The sequence below is a fragment of the Mobula birostris genome, chromosome 23 (assembly GCF_030028105.1).
Source record: "Mobula birostris isolate sMobBir1 chromosome 23, sMobBir1.hap1, whole genome shotgun sequence".
NCBI lineage: Eukaryota > Metazoa > Chordata > Chondrichthyes > Myliobatiformes > Myliobatidae > Mobula > Mobula birostris.
The window spans coordinates 43442133-43463800 of NC_092392.1; the positions used below are offsets into that span (position 1 = coordinate 43442133).

Consider the following 21668-nt stretch of genomic DNA (forward strand, 5'->3'; position numbering starts at 1 on the left):
GCTGAGAAAAGTCCATCTCCCACCCCCCCCATCCTCACCACATTCTACAGAGGTTGTATTGAGAGCATCCTGAGCAGCTGCATCACTGCCTGGTTCAGAAATTGCACCATCTCCGATCGCAAGACCCTGCAGTGGATAGTGAGGTCAGCTGAGAAGATCATCGGGGTCTCTCTTCCCGCACAGACATTTACACCACATGCTGCATCCGCAAAGCAAACAGCATTAAGAAGGACCCCACGCACTCCTCATACAAACTCTTCTCCCTCCTGCCATCTGGCAAAAGGCACTGAAGCATTTGGGCTCTCACGACCAAACTATGTAACAGTTTCTTCCCCCAAGCCATCAGACTCCTCAATACCCAGAGCCCGGACTGACACCAACCTACTGCCCTCTACTGTGCCTAATGCCTTGTTTATTATTTATTGTAATGCCTGCACTGTTTTGCACACTTTATGCAGTCCTGGGTAGGTCTGTAGTCTAGTGTAGTTTTTGTGTTGTTTTACGTAGTTCAGTGTGGGTTTTGTATTGTTTCATGTAGCACCATGGTCCTGAAAAACATCGTCTGGCTTTTGCTGTGTACTGTACCAGCAGTTATGGTTGAAATGACAATAAAAAGTGACTTGACTTGACTTGAGTTACATTCATACTCCACCATTAAAAACAAAATGGCTTTGTCCTAGTAACTTAAAAATACCATGCTTTGGAGAATATTTCTGGTACATTGTATAATGGCAGATTTTAGTAAATCTTTATGCTCCTTTTCTGTCCAGGGCTGCTCAGAACTGACAACAAACAGTTGTGAACTTTAAAAAAATGTGATGAATGAAGTGTTCATCTATGTTTCAATATTTTACAAACTAAACCATCTTGAAACAGATAGTAATTGACCATGGAGATTTGCTTGCAGTTATTTATTGATAAACTTTAGTAAGTAAGTACAAGTTTAAAAAAATCATGCAGCAAATTAGCTAACGTTACAGATATTTTTGTCTCAATTTGAAAATCAGTTAGAAGCAATTCTTTCTAAACATAATGTGATTGGCTAAATGTAATGAATTATATTTTTTTGTCAAAAGGTAATAAAAAAATTGGGTTTAGTATTAGGCTTAATCATCTAGAAAAGTTGTTTAAAGAATAGCCGGCTTAAGACAGATGCTCTTCCCACAGCCACAAGACTTAATATAGGTGTAACTGTACAAAATGTTTGATGTACCATCTTGGGAAATCAGATTCACATTCTTATTTTCAGTCTGTGTTTCTTGACAGCACTCACATTGATGTTCAATTTTGTCTGTCTTAGTGTTGTATCTGGAAAAATAAGATGACAGTTATAAATACATGAACAACAGTATAGAATTATATAGTCGCAATAACCAATGTAACAAAATATACCTCTTTCATTGTGGTGGTCACTTCATCTAAAATATTTAAGTGAACTTCATATATAATGAATCGTATGTTGAGCCCAAGAAATCTTATTACATTTAAGATATATAAATCAAAACAAAGATAGAGATTAAAATATTGTAATGGAATCAGCTACCAAGTGGTTTCTGTGTCAATAAGGCCTTCTTATCTGAAAGTCTGGATTATATATAAATACTATGGCTTAAATGTGCTTGGAAAGCTTAATATAAACTCCTGCATGTTTAGCGTTGAAGTGTCAGTAACAAGCAATTTTTGTGGAACTGTATTGTAAGCAAGCATTCACTTCCACTGATGGTGGGTACTAGATGATGCAAAAGTAAAATTTGAAAAAGTGTGAGGGATCAAAGCAGAGGGTTCATGGATTCTCAGATGTAATACTGGAGGTCCTTGGAGTGCATTTGAGAGAAGGAAGTTTCAGAAGCAACAAATACAGAGGAATAGGTTGTTAATTTGGCCTGTAGCTTTTCAGCTAATCACCAGTAACAAATATGACTTCAAAAAGCTCTCAAATCCTCAGCAGTAATCGGTTTAAGTTAATAATGTATAGCTAATCACAATTTCGCTATGCAGCCTCTCTGAGCTAAATCACAATGAAGTTCTGGGCAACTGTTCCTAAGAGGCAATTCACCATATTTACCAGGTTCTTGGGTTAAAAGAAGGGCAAATCCAACACTTTAGCTTAAGACTCCACCTTGGTCAACTAACAGTGGAAAAATTGTCCTTCATGAGGAGTGAACAGGAAAGACACTAAATAAGCAAACTGCATCAACTTTGTTGTGCTCACGATCTGCAGGCTTCCTGGATAAAAAAAAATACTTCAAACATCGGTACTTAAAACATCCATATAGACAGGGAATATGTGGGAAATGGAGCGAAACAAACTTATCATATGGAAGGTTAAATTTAAATTTACCGGCATCTTTCAAACAGAATTGATTAGTTATTGAGAAAATAGTCCTCTAGTTATTGTCCAGTCCGGTTACTATTTAATCTCTCTTATAAAACAGTATTTAATGATTCATTTTTAAAATCACAATGCAAAATTAATAGGTAAATACTTACTCAGTTACGCCAGGGCAATTCCCTTGACAGATATTCATTTCAACTTCTGCTGTATAGGTTGTACTGTTGATTACTTTCGTGATGGTGGTTGCTTTAGTTATCTGCTTACATGTAACTTCTGGAATGAATAATATTTTTATACCTCAGCTCTAATTGAATAGAGTTTATTTTTATACATTTCAGACAGTAAGCAACTTTGACTTTTGGCAGGTTCATTTACACTAAGATATCCTTAACTAATCTTTACAGATTTTCTTCCAGAATGCCCGTGGCTGCATAAAAGCTAGTAATGTTAATCAAGATAAACATGCAAAAGACACTTATTTATTCTAATATTGTGAAAGAAAACTTTGCCATGATTTATTGGAACTCAAGGTATTATTTTGCTTCAAGGTAAGAATCATGAGGATTAATGTTCAACCTCAATAAAACTAGAGCTAATGAGAATGGAGAGACATAGTCTACTGCTCCTAAAACTCTGATGCCCTAACAATGATCCTCTACTCTGTTCACAACACTGTACAGTGAACAAGTGTGTTAGTTTTCAATTTATCTTTCTGCTAATGCAGCATCCCAGGTATTAAAAATTAATGGAAATTTCATGCTGTTTTTGTATTAGTTATGAGCACATAGCCTCATGTGCTGATTTGACGTCATATAAACTAATTTCAAGGTAGATTCTTATGGTTGTTAAAGATCTCATGACATCATTCATTTCAGAGAGCTATAGTAACTCACAAAGTCCAACCCTAAGTTTCCATCGTGAGAGGTGAAAATAGTTAAGACCTTCCAACAAGACTCTGGTGACGCTGTAAAGGTCAATCCCCTGTACAGTGATACAATGGATTACAGAAACATTGATGAACTCCAACCATACCAATGACTTTGGATTTTGGAGATGGGAGTACATCAATGGCATATGCACCACTTGGAGATAACAGCCCAAGCAGAAGAAGAAGGGAGTTAACTCAGTGCCCAAACAGCATTTATCCATAACAACAAATGGTCAACATCATTGTTGTTGAAAGGGCTTTGCTTTACATAAATAGGCTGTGCTGTTCTTCAACTGTGAAAATATATCAAAATTATGCTGGCTTTTTTGTAGATTTTGTAGTTCTTGGCATCTCTCAGAGTTATATATGAATGGAAATCTTTACATTCAAGTGACTCTTTTAGCTTGACCTTATATGTCACTGGTCAAAGTTCAAGGTTTAATAACCCAACATTGTGCAATTTATCACTCATAGTGCTGCCTGGTAAAATGTTTTGGGTAGGAGAGACTGTATCATTAGATCTAGCAAAGATGAATCTCTAAGATTGACTTATATGCAAAAAGGTATTGGTAATAACTTGAGGCCTATCACTATTATTCCATAATTAATAATCTTTTAGGTCAAATGTTTCAACATTATCAAAACATTGTAATAATTCCTAGTAATAACATAATATTAATTCTGAAGAAAAAAACAAAATTCTGATTTGAAGATGGATATGGTCCAAAATGACAGCAAACACTCTTTAGAATCTATAGTGTGTTATATTAATAGCTTCAATAGGTACATTTAATGTCAGAAAATGTATACAATATACATCCTGAAATTCCTTTTCTTCACAAACATCCATGAAAACAGAGGAGTTCCCCAAAGAATGAATGTCAGTTAAATGTTAGAACCCCAAAGCCTCCCCCTCCCAACTCCACCCTCCCATGCAAAATCAGCAGTAAGGCATGACTCCCCCACCCCCACCAGCCACCAAAAAAAAAGCAATGACACCCCCTACCGAGCACTCAAGCATGCAGCAAAGTATCAATAAAGACACAGACTTGTAGTACCCCAAAGACTACTCGTTCACCTGGTATTCAACATACAACAGAATCTCCCTCTCTCTCTCCCTAATAAGGGAGAAAGAGATATCTCCATTTCACAGTGAGAGGGGAGACATAGCAAAACAACTCCCTAATTTACCAATGTAAGCCAAAGATTGTAACAGAGCTTCTATGGTTCATCAGAGCTGGGAACATGAATAACAACTGGGTGTTTTGCTCCTGATGATAATTAATAATGTTACAGAAGATCCCGGTGTTAGGATAGAAAAAAAGCAAGCATAATTAATTAATTGTCACTGAAGTGAAAGTTCTATTCCTTCAGCTGATTCAAAATTAGATCTAGTTAGGAAAGTTAGATTTGATTGATCATTCATATAATGCTCTATAGATGTAAGCCTTTTGTTAATAATTAAATGCTTACTTGGAGCACACGTGTGGCAGCAGTGGTCGTCATCCCATGTCTTGTCAGACTGAACAATGAGAATTAACAGTCAGTTAATATAGTAATGACCTATGTATTCATTGTTAGACTTTGATTATATAGGAATCTCAAGGTGGTCATGTGTTAAGTTGTGAATTAAAAAAGTAAGGTATCTGCTTACGTGCTAACAAGTCTTTCAGAAATACCTCAAGTTACAACACAGAATTCTCAAATTATTTTCAAAGGTGGCAGAATCATTGTGATTTCCTTGGATCTGTTAGTTAGCAACTTGTTCCTGAATATCTGAACGCTCAGTTATGTATTTTTCTTGCCGTAAATTTTATAACATTAGCCTATTTCAGTTGTTGAGGTTAATGACAGACAGCTTCCACCATGGATGGCCTTCTGCCATGGAAGATTATTCTATTTGATTCCAATATTCAGTTGGCATGTCGATCTGCTGCTACTAGTCTTTATTTGTTTTATCCTGGAGTTACGCTGATGGCCTAAACCATAATATGTATGTGAATTGGTACACATTAGGCTGAGTACATTTCTGCTGTGGGAGGGGTTGGGAGATAAACTGAAAATGTGACAAAGTGTGGCACAGAAAATAAAAAAAAGGAGTAGGTGGAGATGGAGAGGGAAGCCACTTAAAATGGCATTGAGGAAAGAGAGTTAGAAGTCAAGTAAAGGCAAACATAAACAGAAGATGAGGCATTATTTCTGTTTGAGTGTTGACTATAACCTAACTAGTGTCTCTGCCAACATATTAGATTAACAACTTATTTATACCAAATACATGAAATGTTTTTGATGCTAAAAGAATAAAAGAAAGCACATCGTTGTCTATTTGATTTTTTTTTGTAGTTAAGGTTCCTTGGATATTTTATAATCCTAGGTTTATTCATCAAATTATTTGCTTTGTAATGATTGTTACTTTCAGTTAAACAATTGCACTTTTCATTTCACCATATCTACCTAGTTAACAACCCTTAGGATAAAGAAGTTATCAAATGTAACTTAACTAATGTACAAACCTCTTTGCAATTAGTCGTAATGGGACATGTCTTTACAGTTTCTATTATGCCCCTTGCAGTACAACTGTAGAAAGTGCAATTATCATTCCCATACTTCCATACTTCATTCATCTTGGAAAGAAAGAAACAAAATAAGTACATTCAACTGGCTTCACAGAATTAAAAAAAAATTATATTAACATTTCTTGAATCAAATGGGCAGTGACAGAAATTCCATGATTGACATTGTAAATAAACAAGTATATATGTTAACAAGTATATTGTTTAAATATAATGTGCCTAAGCATTCATTCCCATGGAACTTCCATGGCCGACACATACAGGATTGTGATGTGAAGGGCAAATCCATTTAAATCAACTCCTTTGCCACAAGTGAAACTTGGATGTTAAAATACTGAAAAGATTGTAAGCTCTTTGAAAATAAACTGTTAAAGATTGTTTTTAAAGATTATTCAGGGCTGTGATCCTAGAACCACGGCCATTTCTTAGTGTGCCTCATCTCAGCTAGCATGTTGACTCTGTAATCTTGCATGTACTTGTGGGGCTGTAGTTTCTAGTCCAGCTTGCTTTCATTTGCATCTTTTAAGAGATATAGTAGGTGGGCTGAAACTTTTCACCTTCCCACATGACCAAGATTTTCTTTTCCAGAATCCTTTCTTAATATCCAATCCTTCTGGTAATTTTCTGTTAGAAGAATTGGGAATACATGAATCACTATGAATATTTGGGGGCAATATCCTGGTTACGTGGACATGTAAGAATTGGATTTATTAACCACAAAGTTATCAATTCAGACATGTAATTGATTGTAAGTATCAGCCTGGAACTTTGCAGGAGTAATACAACAAGAGATCAATAGTTCCCTCAAGAAACTTTGTGAATAGCCATTTGTACCATTTACTTGGGATTGCTACTGAAATTACAACCAAAATTTAGGGAGAAATGCTCTGAAATTCTCAACATAGATTCTTGTTTGCTAACAGGTAGTTATTGCTGTTCCAGAAAGCTAATGTTTACTTCTTAATTTGTTAATAACAAACCTGGAAGCTGCCATTAATGTTTTACAACAACTACTTCTGTTTGTCATTTCTTGCAAGCCAGTACATGAATTAACACAGTCAATAATTTGGTTCAAAGTTATGATAACAATTTTACTAATCCAAAATATAATAAAATTTTATGACTTGGAAGGCAAAGGACTGATTCGAGCTAAATTTCCATTCCACATATTTATCTGTCTCATCAAACTGTTTCAACAAGGTTGTATCAGTAGGAAAGATGGAGTGAAAAACAAATTGTGTTTCCCATTCTAAAAATTCAAAGATCAAAGTAAATGTATAATCAAAATCATTATATACAGCCTGAGAATTCATTTTCTTGCAGTCATACTCAATAAATCTAATAACTCTAATAGAATCAATGAAAGACCACGTTCAACAAGGCAGACAATCAGTGTGCAAAAGCCAAAAGCAAGAAATAATAATTAAAATAAATAAATAAACAAACAAACAAACAAACAATAAATATCGAGAACATGACATGGAGAGTCCTTGAAAGTTGTGAAAGCCACAAATACCACTGGTAATTAATGTACTCTATGTTCTTATGAAGTATTTTTTACAAAAAGGGAATATCAAATTCTGAATTCCTACCGATCTTCGTTTTCCGTCCCTGTCCCGACAACCTGTTTTTTCAGGGAAAAGGGTTCATGAGTTCTGTGATTTTAATTGATACAATAATCAAAATTATTTGTTATTAACTCTGAGCTTACATGATGAAACACATTTTGTCTTGTCCTCAGATCTCATCATTCCATCTGGGCAGTAACAGCCTTCTTCATAAGAAAGTAGATTTTCTCCCTTCATTATTACACTAAAAAACAGAATGTAAAGTTATTACATTCAGAAGTTGTTTATTTTCCCAAAATACTTCTAGACTTTTATCCCAGCAGTTTGCCAGAAGAATGGCTACATTCTCACACCAATCCTGCTGCAGGTTCAGAGGAATAATACAAAATATTCTTGCAGTGGACCAATGGTTCAGTATCAGGAACATTAATCATATTGCCTAGTCAAGTGACAAACACCACTGTGTTGTCTTATAAGTTTGCATGATTAAAGAATTTAGCACCAGGAGTAAGTGGATTTAAAATAGCTTTAAATTTTATTTTGGGCAAATTAACTATTTCTCGGACTTGAATTTCCTTAGGATTTCCTTAATTTATGGCCTCCAGTTTTTGCTTGCCTAGGGTGAAAGATAATATTGCTATACTAAGCCATATGGCAGGTGGTGTTGGCGCCAAGTTTGTCTAGTGATCTGAAGGTCGCTAGTTTGAGCCTTGGCTGAGGCAGCGTTTTGTGTCCTTGAGCAAGGCACTTAACCACACATTGCTCTGCGACGACACCTGTGCCAAGCTGTATAGGTTTTAATGCCCTTCCCTTGGACAACATCGGTGGCGTGGAGAGGGGAGACTTACAGCATGGGCAACTGCCGGTCTTCCATACAACCTTGCCCAGGCCTGCGCCCTGCAAGCCTTCCAAGGCGCAAATCCATGGTCTCATGAGACTAACGGATTCCTACATGGCAGGTGACCTATTTGCTTATTTGACAGCTTAATTGCATGCTATAACAAACTTCTGAAGAGAAGAATATGTTTGGAAATTATTTATTTATTCCAGGGGGCAATGTAAAAACACTAACTGCAATCCAACTAAACTATAAAACAAAAATGTCCCATACTTACCCCTCCTGACAATAATCATCAGATTTCCGGGCACAAGCCTTGTAAATAAAATTTTCCTTACATTCCATTTCTAAAAAAAAATTTAAAAATGTATTAAAATGTACAACATTAAGTATTCTGAGCAACCATCATACATAAATAAATAAATAAATAAATGCTCAATTTTAAAAGAATTGAGTGCAAAAATGCCAATATTTTGATACAAGTATGAATACACATTCCTGCACTGGAATTCAAAATCTTGAAATTAAACTTATTCATATTGCTTGGTCACTCCATTCAGAAATCTGATGGTGGAAGGGAATGGATTAACTACTGGTAATGATCGAGATTGCAGAAGGTAAATCTTCTTAAGTCTCCACCTCTCTTTTCTTAGTTACTGTCCATGATGTTTTCCATGAGTATATTATGGTCTGGCATTATTAAAAGACCATAATCTTTTCCCCTATTCCAATAAAACAAAACCCAAGACATTGTGATGTTGTATAATGACCAGCGGACAGAATGAAAATATTTTCTAATTGGATGGAAAGATCGTGCTCAGAAAGCCACATAAAAATAGAAAATGTCTGCATTTTGAGGAGGACAGCACCTCTATAAAATTTGATTGCAACACCTTAGGTAAGCACATGGATGATAGAAAAATGGAAGGCTGTCCAGGAGGAAAGGGTTAAATTGATCTTAAGAGTAGGTCAAAAGGTTGGCACATCATAGGCTAAAGGGCCTGTACCATGCTGTAATGATCTATGTTGTATCTTTTTAATGTAGAGAAGTCATTCTAAATGAAACAAGTCAGCTGGATTTGGATGGTCACTAGATGCTACTATTGCTAGTATAGCTACCAAAATGACATCAGTTATCAATATAGTATTTTTTTAAAAATTATCATTTAATTAATTACGTAAATGTACTTCAACAGTTTCTCACTATCACTGACAATCAGCAGTACATGGAGTAACGATGGGGCCTCAAATGCCAATGCTTTCAAGTCTGGTTATAAATTATGGACTTTTCCACTTCATGGGGAAGATGTGATAAATCGCAGAGCTGAAATAGGTAAACACAACCTTGTTATTCATAATGAATGTAAACTTAGCTAAGGGTAACCTTGGGTACAATGCAGCCCATAAGTTTCTGTTCCCTTGACTTCTTCTGACAAACTGATTAAGTTGAATGATATCTAGAATTTATGATATCTCTTTAAGAGGCTTTAAAATGAGCAACATGCAGAATTTGCTAGAAGCACTCAGGAAGTTAGGCAGCATCTATGGGACAGAATAAACAGTCGACATTTCAGGTCAAGATCCTGCAGTAGGATTAGAAAGGAAAGGGACAGAAGCCAGAATAAGGTGCTGGGAGGGAAGGAGTACAAGCTCGGTGTTGACAGATGAGGGGGAAGGCTGGTAGGGGATGGGATGCAGTAAGAAGCTAGAAGTGGATTGGTGAAAGAGGTAAAGGGTTGAAGATGAAGTGGACTATGGAAGAAAGGAAAGGAGGAGAGGGACCAGAGAAAGGTGATGGGTAGGTAAGGGAAGAAATTACCAGAAGTTAGAGAAATCAATGTTCATGCCATCAGGTTGGAGGCTGCTCAGACAGAATATGATGTATTGCTTCTCCACTCTGAATTTGGCCTCATCATGGCAGTAAAGGAGACAAGCAATGGTGTGTCAGAATGGGAACATGAAGTTGAACTGAAATGGATAGACACTTGGAGATCCTGCCTTTTGTGGTGGACAAAGCAAAATGCTCGACATAGCAGTTCCCAAATCTGCAACAGTCTTACTGATGTACAGGAGGCCGTACCTTTATTCTAGGCTTTGTGTGCTCAAAGTTTCCAGTATTTGCAGAATCTCTTGTGTTTAAGGTGAACATGTCTTCACCTATAAATCTGTTGGGGTTGCCTATTGTATCCAATCTCGCCCGATTTGGCCTCCTCTACATTGGTGAGACCTGATGTAAATTGGAAGACTGCTTTTTCATGCACCTCCACTCCATCCACTTAAAGCAGAATTTCCAGGTAGCCAACCATTTTATTTCCTGTTCTGACATGTTGGTCTATGACCTTCTCTTCTGCCAGGATGAGGCCACTCTCAGGGTGGAGGAGCAACACCTCATATTCCATCTGGGTAGTTTCCAACCCGATGGAATGAACATCGATTTTGCCTTCTGATAATTTTTTTTCTTTTCCTCTCCCGCTTTCCCTTTCTTCTATTTCCCACTCTGGCCTCTTACCTCTTGTTCTTCCCTACATATCACTTCCCCTCCTTTCCTTTCTTCCATGGTCCTATCAGATTCATTCTTCTCCAACTTTTTACATTTACCATCCACTTGAATTCACCTATCACCTTCTAGCTTGTTCTCCTTCCCCTTAGCCTCATTTTTATTCTGGCATCTTGCATCTTCCTTTTCAGTACTGATGATGATGGGTCTTGGCCTGAAACATTGACTGTTTATTCATTTCCATAGGTGCTGCCTGACCTGCTGAGTTCCACCAATACTTTATGTGTGTTGCTTTGGATTTCCAGCATTTGCAGAATCTCTTGTGTTTAACATCAAACTGTTTTGTTTCACTCTGAATCATTCACCTCAGCAAAATGCCCTATCAGAGTACAAATAACTGTGGAATTATAGACATGTGAGCCCTACTTCAGAGGAGGACAAATTATGTGAGAAGATACTTAGAAAGGGGATTTATGAGCATTTGGTGAAGCATAGTTTGATTATGGAAAGCCAGCTTACTTGTTGAGGAGCAGGTCAAGCCTCACGGGCCTGATTGAATTCCTTGAGACTGTGACAAAGCTCACTGATGGAGGTAGAACTGTGAATGTGATGTGTATGTATTTTAGGAAGACATTTGATAAGGTTTCCCATGGTAAGCTTATTCAGAAAGACAGGAGGCAGAGGATCCAGGGAAACTTGGCAGACAAGATATGAATTGGTTTGCTCATAGAAGACAAGGTTTGGTGCAGTTAGAGTGTACACTGTCTGGAGACTGGTAACCAGTGCAGTTCTACAGGGACCTGTTCTTTTTTATTTTTATAAATGATTCGAATGAGGAAGTGAGGGTGGGTTAGTAAGTTTTCAGATGACCGGAAGGTTGGTGGAGCCGTGGATAGTGTAGAAGATTATGGTAGGTTATAATGAGGCATTAATAGGATGCAGAGCTGGTCTGAGAATCAGCAGAGAGAGTTCAGCCCGGAAAAGTGTGAAGTGACACACACAAGATGCTGGAGGAAAACAGCAAGCCAGGCCACATCTATGGAAAAGAATAAACAGTCGATGTTTCAGGCTGAAACCCTTCAGTAAGACTATTGATGAAAGGTCTCGGCCCAAAACATTGACTGTTTACTCTTTTCCGTAGACGTTGCTTAACCTGCTGAGTTCCTCCAGCAGATTGTCTGTGTTGCTTTGGATTTCTGGCATCTGCAGATTTTCTCACATTTGCGAAAGTGTGGAGTGATCACTTTGTAACGTCAAATTTGGAGGCAAAATATAGGGTTAACAGCAGGATTCTCAGAAGTGTGGAGGAACAAAGGGATCTTGGGGTCAATGTCCCTAGATCCCTTAAGGTTACCACACAAGTTGATAGGGTAGTTAAGAAGGAGTATGGTATGCTGGCATTTATTACTGGGGGGGGGGGATTGAGATCAAGGGCCATCAATATTGAAGCTCTATAAAACCCTGGTTAGATTACACTTGGAATTTTGTGTTCAGTTCTAGCTGAAAGCTTTAAAGACAGTGCAGAGAAGATTTAGCAGGATACTGCCTGGATTAGAGAGCATGACTTATGAGGATAGGTTGAGTGAGGTAGGAATTTTGTCTCTGGAGTGAAGGAAGATGACTGGTGACTCGATAGAGGTATACAAGATGATAAGAGGCATAGATCAAGTGGATAGCCAGAGACCTTTTTACCAGGGCAGAAATGACTAATACAAGAGGGCATTATTTTAAAATGATTGGGAGAAAATATGGGGGGGGGGGGATGTCAAAGGTATGTTTTTTTAAACAAGAATGTGGTGAGTGTGAGCAACACCTTTCCAGGGATGCTTGTAGAGGCAGATACAGTATATCAGGGGTATATAAGAAACTCCTAGCTAGGCACATGGATGATTCAAAAGTGGAAGGCTATGTTAGAGAGAATGGTTAGATTGATCTTAATAAACATAGCTGAGGGTTCTGAACTAATATCTTCCTTTAAAATTTCCATTAAATTATGAATTTATTCACAAAGTGAACATCATAACTTTTTTTCCCAATTTATGTTCTCTGGCCACCTCAAGTTTACTCTGCTACTGGCCAGTTACAATTTTATCTCTATTGGGAAGATCATTAACTACACACAGAAGGAACCACGGAATTAAAATATCCTAGGATGGGTACCTAAGCCAACAGTCTGCTCCTTTCCCTGTTCTGCCTGCCAACCAACTGTACTACCTATGCATTTAAAATGATCGAACGAGGATGCAGAAAGCTGGAGACTCAGCCAGCTCCATCAGGAGCACGGTCTATCCATTATCGAGGATATCTTCAAAAGGCAGCACCTCAAGAAGGCGGCATCCATCTTGAAAGAAACTCACCATCCTGAACATACCATCTTCTTATTCCCACCATCAGGGAGGAGGTACAAGAGCCTCATGGCTCGCACTGAACATTTTAGGACCAGCTTCTTCCACTCCACCATTATAATTCTGAATGGTCCATGAACCCATAGACACTACATCACTATTCCTCTTTTGCACTACTTATTTATTTTGTTTTTAATTGCAATTTATGGCAAATTTATGCCTTGCACTGTACTGCTGCCACACAGCAACAAATTTTACAACATATGTCAGAGATAATAAACCTGATTCTAAATCAAAATTAACAAATAAAATTAAAATATTCATATAAACTGTGTCATAAAGATTTTAGATTCATAGTACTTACCGCAAACACCATCATGTACTCTGGATCTCCAGTCAACACATGTGTCACCTTTACAATGGTCAGCAGCAGATTCTATGGCGGTGCAGACAAGACTTGAATTTTTTGTTAGACAAAAGTCCGTTACACAACTTTCATAATAAGGCTTAAGCTGATCCATTGTGCAATTTTTAAATACACTGTAGGGGAAAACACAAACTGGTCAAAGAAAAACATTACATTTTCTATAATGTACTTATGGCATAATGTACTTTTATGTTTTAAACTATATATTTGGTCAATTGTTTAGATCATCAATGTAAAGCCAAAATAGGGCTTTCTATTTTAACTCCACTGAGAAATAAAATTACTGTATATTTCTTCAACTTATTTAGTTGATTAATTTATTGAGATACAGTGCAGAATAGGCCCTTCCAGCCCTCCGATCCCCGCCACCCAGCAATCCCCTGATTTAATTCAAGCCTAGTCACGGGACAATTTACAATGACCAGCTACTAACTGGCATATCTTTGGACTGTGGGGAACTGGAGCACCCAGAGGAAACCCACATGGTCACGGGAAGAACATGCAAATCCCTTACAGGCAGCAGCGGGAATTGAACTCGTGTTGCCTGTACCATAGGTGTTGTGCTAACCACTACACTAATTTGCTGCCTTATTCATGATCAAAACAATCCCAGAGTGAAAAATCATTTCTATATTTTGCTGAATAGTGAAGAATTTGAAGTAAATGGTCACATAACTTGCACTGACCATTGAACAAACACTGGCATTACCTCACTAAACATCAACTTCTTGGTGATCATGAGTTCCATAAAAGTGTCAACTTCTCTCATTGAGTCCTAACAAAGAACATATATTTCCTTGACAACATGAGATTTGGTGAGAAAGCTAAAAAAAATCATGTGTTTTTAGGGTTCTTATTCTCATAATGAAACAAAATATTTCTTATGGCCGGGCAAATATGTCCCCAATGTAGCCAGTTGTCAAGGTTATCTATTCTAAAGGTTTCATTGAAAAACATCAAGAAAATTTAAATGCAATGAACAACTATTCAAACCACAAAATGTTTGAAAATAAAAAGCCCCAAAATACTTGAAACATATAATCATATTCAAACATAATACAGGTGATATTTCTCTTCAAAATATGAACCTATGTACCAATTTCAGTCTTCATCTCAACAAATATCTCAACCATTTTATTTAGTTTAAGATAATAAATTCCCTTTGAATTACCGAAGTTTGTTTTTTTCCTCGAAGAGTGGGGATTAAAAAGGATGGTCAGAACTAAGTTACAAACACTGGCAAATAATTGTCTAGAAATTCAGTTCTCAGGGTTGAATATGGTGATATGTATGTACTTTGATAATTACTTTGAACTTTAACTTTAATTCTTTATGTCATAAAATCATACAGAAGTACAGCACAGAAACAGGCCCAAAGACCCAGCTAGTCCATGCCGAATCATTTAAACTGCCTACTTCCATTAACCTACACTGGGACCATAGTCCTCCAGACCCCTAACATCTATGTACCTACCCAAACTTCTCTTAAATGTTGAAATCAAGCTTGCATGCACCACTTGTCCTGGTGGCTCGTTCCACACTCTCATAGCCCTGTGAGTTAAGACATTTCCCCTCATGTTCCACTTAAACTATTTCCCTTTCACCCTTAACCCAAAACCTCTCATTGCAGTCCCACCACACCTCAGTGGAAAAAGTCTGCTTGCATTTACCCTATCTATAACCCTCATAATTTTGAATACCTCTATCAAATCTCCTCTCAGTCTTCTATGTTCCAAGGAGTAAAGTCCTAACTTATTCAATCTTTCCTTATAACTCAGGTCCTCTAGACCCGGCAACATCCTTGTAAATTTCAATCTTATTTACATACATCCTTCCTACAGGCAAGTGACCAAAACTGCACATCATACTCCAAATTAGTTTTCATCAATGTCTTATACAACTTCAACATAACGTCCCAACATTTTGCTCTGTACTGCTGCCACAAAATGACAAATTTCGTAGCATATGTCAGTAGTAATAAATCTAATTCTGATTCTAAATTGCTGCATGGAGATGCATGGGTTATGATCCCAAGGCTTCATCATGGCCTTCCTAACTGGCATTGCCCAAAACACACACACACACACACACACACACTTGAATTTTATTTTACATACTCTGGTGAAATGGTATCACAAAAAGGTTCAGGGGGACTGCAGGGTGTTGGTGTGGCTGGGGGGATATTGCAACTTTTATCTGTAGGAGCTGTTTTACACTCTGGCTTAGTGGGATCATCATATTTCCAATCGAATGCTGTGGTGGGACAGCAGTCAGTAGCCTCCTTTGTCCCATTTGGTCTCATGCAGTCATCATCAGGAACATCTGTACAGGTGCCTAAGAAATAAAAAGAAACAATGTAGTGAACATTTGAACATGAGTAATTTAAGACTACCAATAAAATCTTAAGGTAAGGGAGGAAATAACAAATATGTGAAATTTAAAACAACATACCACACTGTCCTTGGGTATTATCAAAAAAGTGTTTTCCTGGCACACTTATCTTAAAATAAAACCGCTTAGCAATAATTGTTGTTTGAATAGCAGTGAAGTAAATCTTTACACCGCCATTAGGCATTTCATTTATCCTTATTCCATCACTTCTGTGGGGAATTCCTGTTTTAATTCCGCCAAACGTTAACTGCAAGATTATAAAACAGAGTTTCACCTAAACATCAGAACTATAGAGCAGCAAAGTAATAACGGTTGGTAGCTTATGTTTATATTTAGAGAGACAGTGCAGAATAAGCCTTTCCAGCCCTCTGAGCCACATTACCCAGCAACCCCTGACAACCCCAATTTAACCATAACATAATCAAGGACAATTTAGAATGACCAATTAACCTACCTGATAGGTCTTTAGACTGTGTGAGAAAACCACGCATTCTACAGGGAGGACGTACCAAGAGCTTTGATGGCCCGAGCTGTGGTAGCATTGCGTTAACCGTTGTGCTACCATGATGCCCACTGTGAATTACTTTGGATCTGGTTAATCATGAGGCGTTTATTCATTAAATTAATAAAAGAAATATCCACTGCCCCTAAGGGAATCTATTTAAATCAGTTCATTGCCCTCTCATACCCATTTAAAAGGCACCAAACTCAGAAATTGCGATGCAGTTTCATTGGTGCAAGCAACCCTTTATAACAAATATTAGAATATTATCAATGGCCAGTTCAATTGAAGTAATGTGGTTTTGGGCAGCAATACCATAAAAATCATAGTACTTACCACGTTGCCTTCATGGGTTGAAATGGTGAGATTAACGTCATTGTAAAAAATGATTAATCTTTTTGGGCATGAAAAAGGTACAAAAGGAATGCAGTAGTAATTGTCTACTAGAACACGCAAGTTGTGTTTTGGTTTCCGTTCTTCCATAAGAACATAGGTGCAATCCTTGTAAAAACTATAATAATGCTGATTGAAGGTCATATAATGTGGGTCACCATACACCCTGCATTCACCTAAAAAAAAGTAAGCACAGTATGGCTTGCATGTTCTTGTGAGAAGGCAAACAAAACAAAGAATGTTAATGTTTCAATTATCCATTCTACAGTATATAAGTAATTAGAAAAAGAAAGTGATACTAACATCCACATTCCCAGCCTGGGCAGCCACATTCATTGGTTACTTCAATGGGTGTTAAATTGTTTTCACATACAGGCTTTTTAGTTTCACATTCTTTAACAATTTCAGTTTTTCCATTTTTACATCTTTTAACAGCACAGTCTTCAGTCCAGGTCCCAGTGCACTGGAATTATAGATAATTAGGTTTGTAAATAAGTGGATTGCCCTATGGATTCAGCACATGTCATTTCAGTATAGAAATGTTTCAAAGCTTACCCAACATGAGTGAAACATTTTGCAAAAGTTTAGCTTTTGCATTGATTTCGTCCTTTGGGGTTTTTACCCATCTCACATAAACCGAAGATGTGAAAATATGGTTACAACCCAAAATTCACTCACAATCAAATGGCCTAGATAAATGGTCAGAAGAAGTCATTTACATGCTCTCATGTACTCTCTAATATTGTAACAGGTTCAGCTACTGAATAACAGAAGCCACCAAAAAGTTTTATGTTTGCAGAAATGCAAAATAATTCTTTAACACACAATATGCTGCTTACTATAGTGTGCAAAGTTACATTGATAAAATTGATGCAGCCCCATAAAGGACATTGAGTCCACATTGATTACGGTCATAGTACATGAAATAATATTTTTGAAAACCAACCTTATATAAAACATTTACTTCAAAGAGGGCAATTCTTTCAAAAAGCTGTAAGAGGGGAAGAGACTGCTGGTAGATTCTTGTTGGAGCCAACAGAGCTTGTGATGGATGTGGAGGCAGGTGGGATGTAAGGTAAGGACTAGGAAAACGCTGTCTGTGCTCTATCCAGAAGAACGAGGTGGAAGTTACAAGTCAAGGGTTCTGTTCAGTTTGGTAGAGGGGAAGAGCCACAGTTCAGGAAAAAGGAAGACATTTCAGAGCCACATGCAGAAGGTCTTATCTTCAGAGCAAATACAATGGAGACTAGAAAAACAGTGAAAAAGGAAGGCAGGATAGAAATACGCACAGTCAAGATAGCTATAGGAGTCTGTGGGTTTGGTAACTGATGTTTATAGGTTGTTTGTCCCTTGAGATAGAGATGAAGATGCAGAAAGAGAAGAGAAGAATTAGAGATGTACCATGTGAAAGTGAAAGCAAGAAGGAAATTAGAGCAAAATCAATGAAATTGTCAAGTTCTGGTTGAATTCAGAAAACAATGCTAAAGCGGTCATTGATATTCTGGAGAAAGAGTTGAGGGAATGCAGCTGCGTAAGAAGGAACCAAAGAGTGTTCTGTGTGTTGCCCAAGACTGGTGTAACTGGGCCCATCCAAGTCCTCATAGCTGCATCTCTAATTTGGAGAAAGGGAGTGGACTTGAAGGAGAAATTGTTCAATGTGAGTACGCATTTGGCCAACAAGATGAATGCAGATTGAGTGACTGTCTTTGAAACACATGCACGAGTGCCCTGAGCATCTAGTTTCGAATTACTTGATTCCGCCATTCCACTTAGACATTTCACTGACATTCTGCAGCCTGCCAAATACTCAATATCAAATTCTCTAACTTTAGCTAACTTGTTCTTTCTCTATATCTGCATCAGAACTAGCTATTTCTGCCAGTAATCTATCTGTGATTTTGGCTCTGTTTCCCTGTCTCCATTTGTCCACTGTTCTACAGGTCATGTGTCATAGCTTTGCCATTAGCCACACATAGACAGACAAAATGCAACGTATAAAAATGCATTTTGGAGATGATTCAAAAGTCAACAGAATTCTAATTAAACACAAGGCTTGTCAAGAACATGGTAAGGATATATATATATGGAGAAATGGAAAATAATGAAATATTCACATTTATTAGTCAAAGAAATTCCATTTTCAGGGAGACAAAATAAACCTTTAGGTCAAGACAATTGGGCGAACCAAATGTGAGGGGCTACATAGAGTCCTGAAATATTGTGAGCTTTTATCATTTAATCAGAAGCAGAAAGAAAGATTGATTAGATTGATTAGTAGCTTTAAAAAAAACTGAAGAAAATAGAAATATGATCATCCCCAAGTCAAAGTTTTTTTTTAAATATTGCCATTGGTTGAAAATTCAAATGGCTTATTGGTATTATTTATATTGTTCTTGTGGATTTAATATTTTACAAATTGTGATTGATGACAATTCAAGATTTAAAAAATGGTGTCCTACACATTTCTATGAATAAACGTTTTTATGAGAAGGAAGAATATTGATTCCCTTATGGAATATATATGTTAGAGAAAAAATAGTCAATGAATCAAATCAGTAAACTCTTTTCCTCTAAAACACTTGCAGTCTGGTCTACTACATCATATACTTCATAGCAAACTCACCTTATGTTCTTTGTTCGCTAGGCAGAAACAAGGGGTTGGTGTGGTTGTTGAGATTGTTGGTGTTGTGGTAGAAACAGTTGTTGAGGTGGTTGTTGGAGTTGTGGTTGTTGTGGTTGTTGGTGTTGTTGAAACAGTTGTGGTGATTGTTGTAGTTGTTGGGGAAGTTGTTGGAGTTGTGGTTGAAATAGTTGTTGAGCTGGCCGTTGGAGTTGTGGTTGAAATAGTTGTTGAGCTGGCCGTTGGAGTTGTGGTTGTTGGAGTTGTGGTTGTTGGTGTTGTGGTTGTTGGAGTTGTGGTTGTTGGAGTTGTGGTTGTTGGTGTTGTGGTTGTTGGTGTTGTTGTTGTTGAAACAGTTGTGGTTGTTTCAAATGTTACACAACATACTCTAATTCTGTAGTCAGGGCACATTAATTCATTGGATGATGCAATGCATATAAGTCCTTCTGGCAAGCCACATGTCACATTGTTATTTGTTTTAGAGATTGGTTTGTTGGGGGATTTAACATTTTGACATTGTATATTACTAGGTCTAGCATTGGGATCACAGGCACCCTTTGGTGATTCACGATCTCCTGTGTTCATTATATTGGGTTCATTTCTATTTATCCAAGCTGTCCACTGACCCGCACAAGGAATTGCTGCAAAGCAAAAGGGAAGAAGTATTAGGTTCAGTGAAGGTCATCTGAAATGCAGCTACTGTTCTAATGTTTGAAAGTTACTAGTTCATTTGCACTTATCAAGAATCAAAAAATTGCCATAAAATTAAACAAACTGAAATCTCCTGTCCTACTTTGCAAATCTTTATTTTCTAACTGTTAAGTGAGACTTGCAATTAATTTATGATCACAATTTCTTAATATTGACTATATCCTGCATGGAACAGGTGCTGTTTTTATAGACATCAAAAAACACCACTTGATATGGTAACCATACTGCAACAGTACTGCAATGAATGGCATCAAAAACAAGTGTGAATGATAAGAAAGATCATTTACTTAATGCTGGAGATAGGGGAAACTGGCTATGCTGTTCATATAATTGAATGCATAAAAATCTCATGGCATGGGTACGGATAGAAGACAGGCAACCAACAGAACCAGAGAGTCAGGAAATCAGTTACCATGATATAAACAATCTACTGTCACAGGACTTGGCATTAGAGCTTCAGATTTGTTGATCACTGTTTTAGTCTAAATGGAGGTGATGAATGCACTGAAGAACCTTTTCATTATTGATCCTAAGGAGGTTTGACCTTTGTGTGACAGCAGGAAGCTCAAAGGGGAGCATCTTAATGTTTTCATTACACAGAAATTTACCTAAACAACCAATAGGATACTATACTTGGGCACCTGGCAATACTCTAGGAGAAAAGGGAAATAACAAGTGATCTACCAGCTGTTATCCAGGAACGTACAGATGCTGAACATGAACAGGTTGTTTTATTTTCTGAACAGTGAGATATTCCACAAAAGTAAGTTGCTAACTCTCAAGAGGAGGATTTAAACACAACATTCTGTATGTTTTCTTAGCAAAGCTCCATAAAGTTGTAACACGATTTCCCTTACTTGTGTGTCATACACCCCCGCACCCCCATCCCACAGAGAAGCTTTTCAAATTACTTGCAGGATCTCATCTTCTTTTTGCGGAAACACACTCATAGCACCACATATCAAACCCTCAACATCATTGTTCAGACAGGTGGCAGAGGAAAACAGTGAAGGTAGCAGGGAGAAAACACATGTGACTAGGTGTATGTCTGCCATTTCAACCCTTGGTTTGGAGGCAGAAACAATGCATAACAGTTGGAGTACTGACTGGTGCACCATCATCTATACAGTTTACTAGACCTGTAATTCAATGTGCAAGATAGGTAATAATTTTCTATCAAGTTATCTTCCACATTGGTTTTTGTCAGGCAATACACCGACTCATACTCCACAGCCGGACATTTGAACCTCTTGACCAATTCTGCATGCTTTTGTGCATTGAGTACTGTCACATGATTGGCTAATTAGATACTTGCATTAACAAGCAGGGTACAGGTGGCACCGCGTGTACATTGTTAAAGTATAGAAAAATTAAAGGTAATCACTTTGAAACAAATTTAATTCAGGGATGGGGGTGATATGGCAGATGTTTCCCTCTTTGCGGATCTAAAACAAGAGGGCATAACCTTAAGTAAAGAGTCACAAATTCATGATGGAGATATTTTGGAGAGGTTAGTGAACTTTTGAAACTTTCGATCTTT

The 21668-nt window shown here is 37.4% G+C and overlaps 1 protein-coding gene across 1 annotated transcript in view; it reads right to left on the reverse strand.

Annotated features, from left to right (window-relative positions):
- Window positions 1-973: 973 nt before the first annotated feature.
- LOC140187006 (uncharacterized) overlaps window positions 974-21668 on the reverse strand; it is a 98270-nt gene continuing 77575 nt past the window's right edge. The window contains exons 31-43 of the mRNA XM_072241867.1: window positions 19421-20058; window positions 17101-17260; window positions 16741-16973; window positions 15963-16149; window positions 15629-15845; window positions 13449-13624; window positions 8520-8589; window positions 7548-7648; window positions 7429-7460; window positions 5777-5887; window positions 4737-4785; window positions 2491-2608; window positions 974-1308 (exon numbers count right to left, since the gene is read on the reverse strand). Of these exons, the coding sequence (XP_072097968.1) occupies window positions 1128-1308; window positions 2491-2608; window positions 4737-4785; window positions 5777-5887; window positions 7429-7460; window positions 7548-7648; window positions 8520-8589; window positions 13449-13624; window positions 15629-15845; window positions 15963-16149; window positions 16741-16973; window positions 17101-17260; window positions 19421-20058 (2273 nt within the window). The 3' untranslated portion in view covers window positions 974-1127. The remainder of the gene's footprint in view (window positions 1309-2490; window positions 2609-4736; window positions 4786-5776; window positions 5888-7428; window positions 7461-7547; window positions 7649-8519; window positions 8590-13448; window positions 13625-15628; window positions 15846-15962; window positions 16150-16740; window positions 16974-17100; window positions 17261-19420; window positions 20059-21668) is intronic.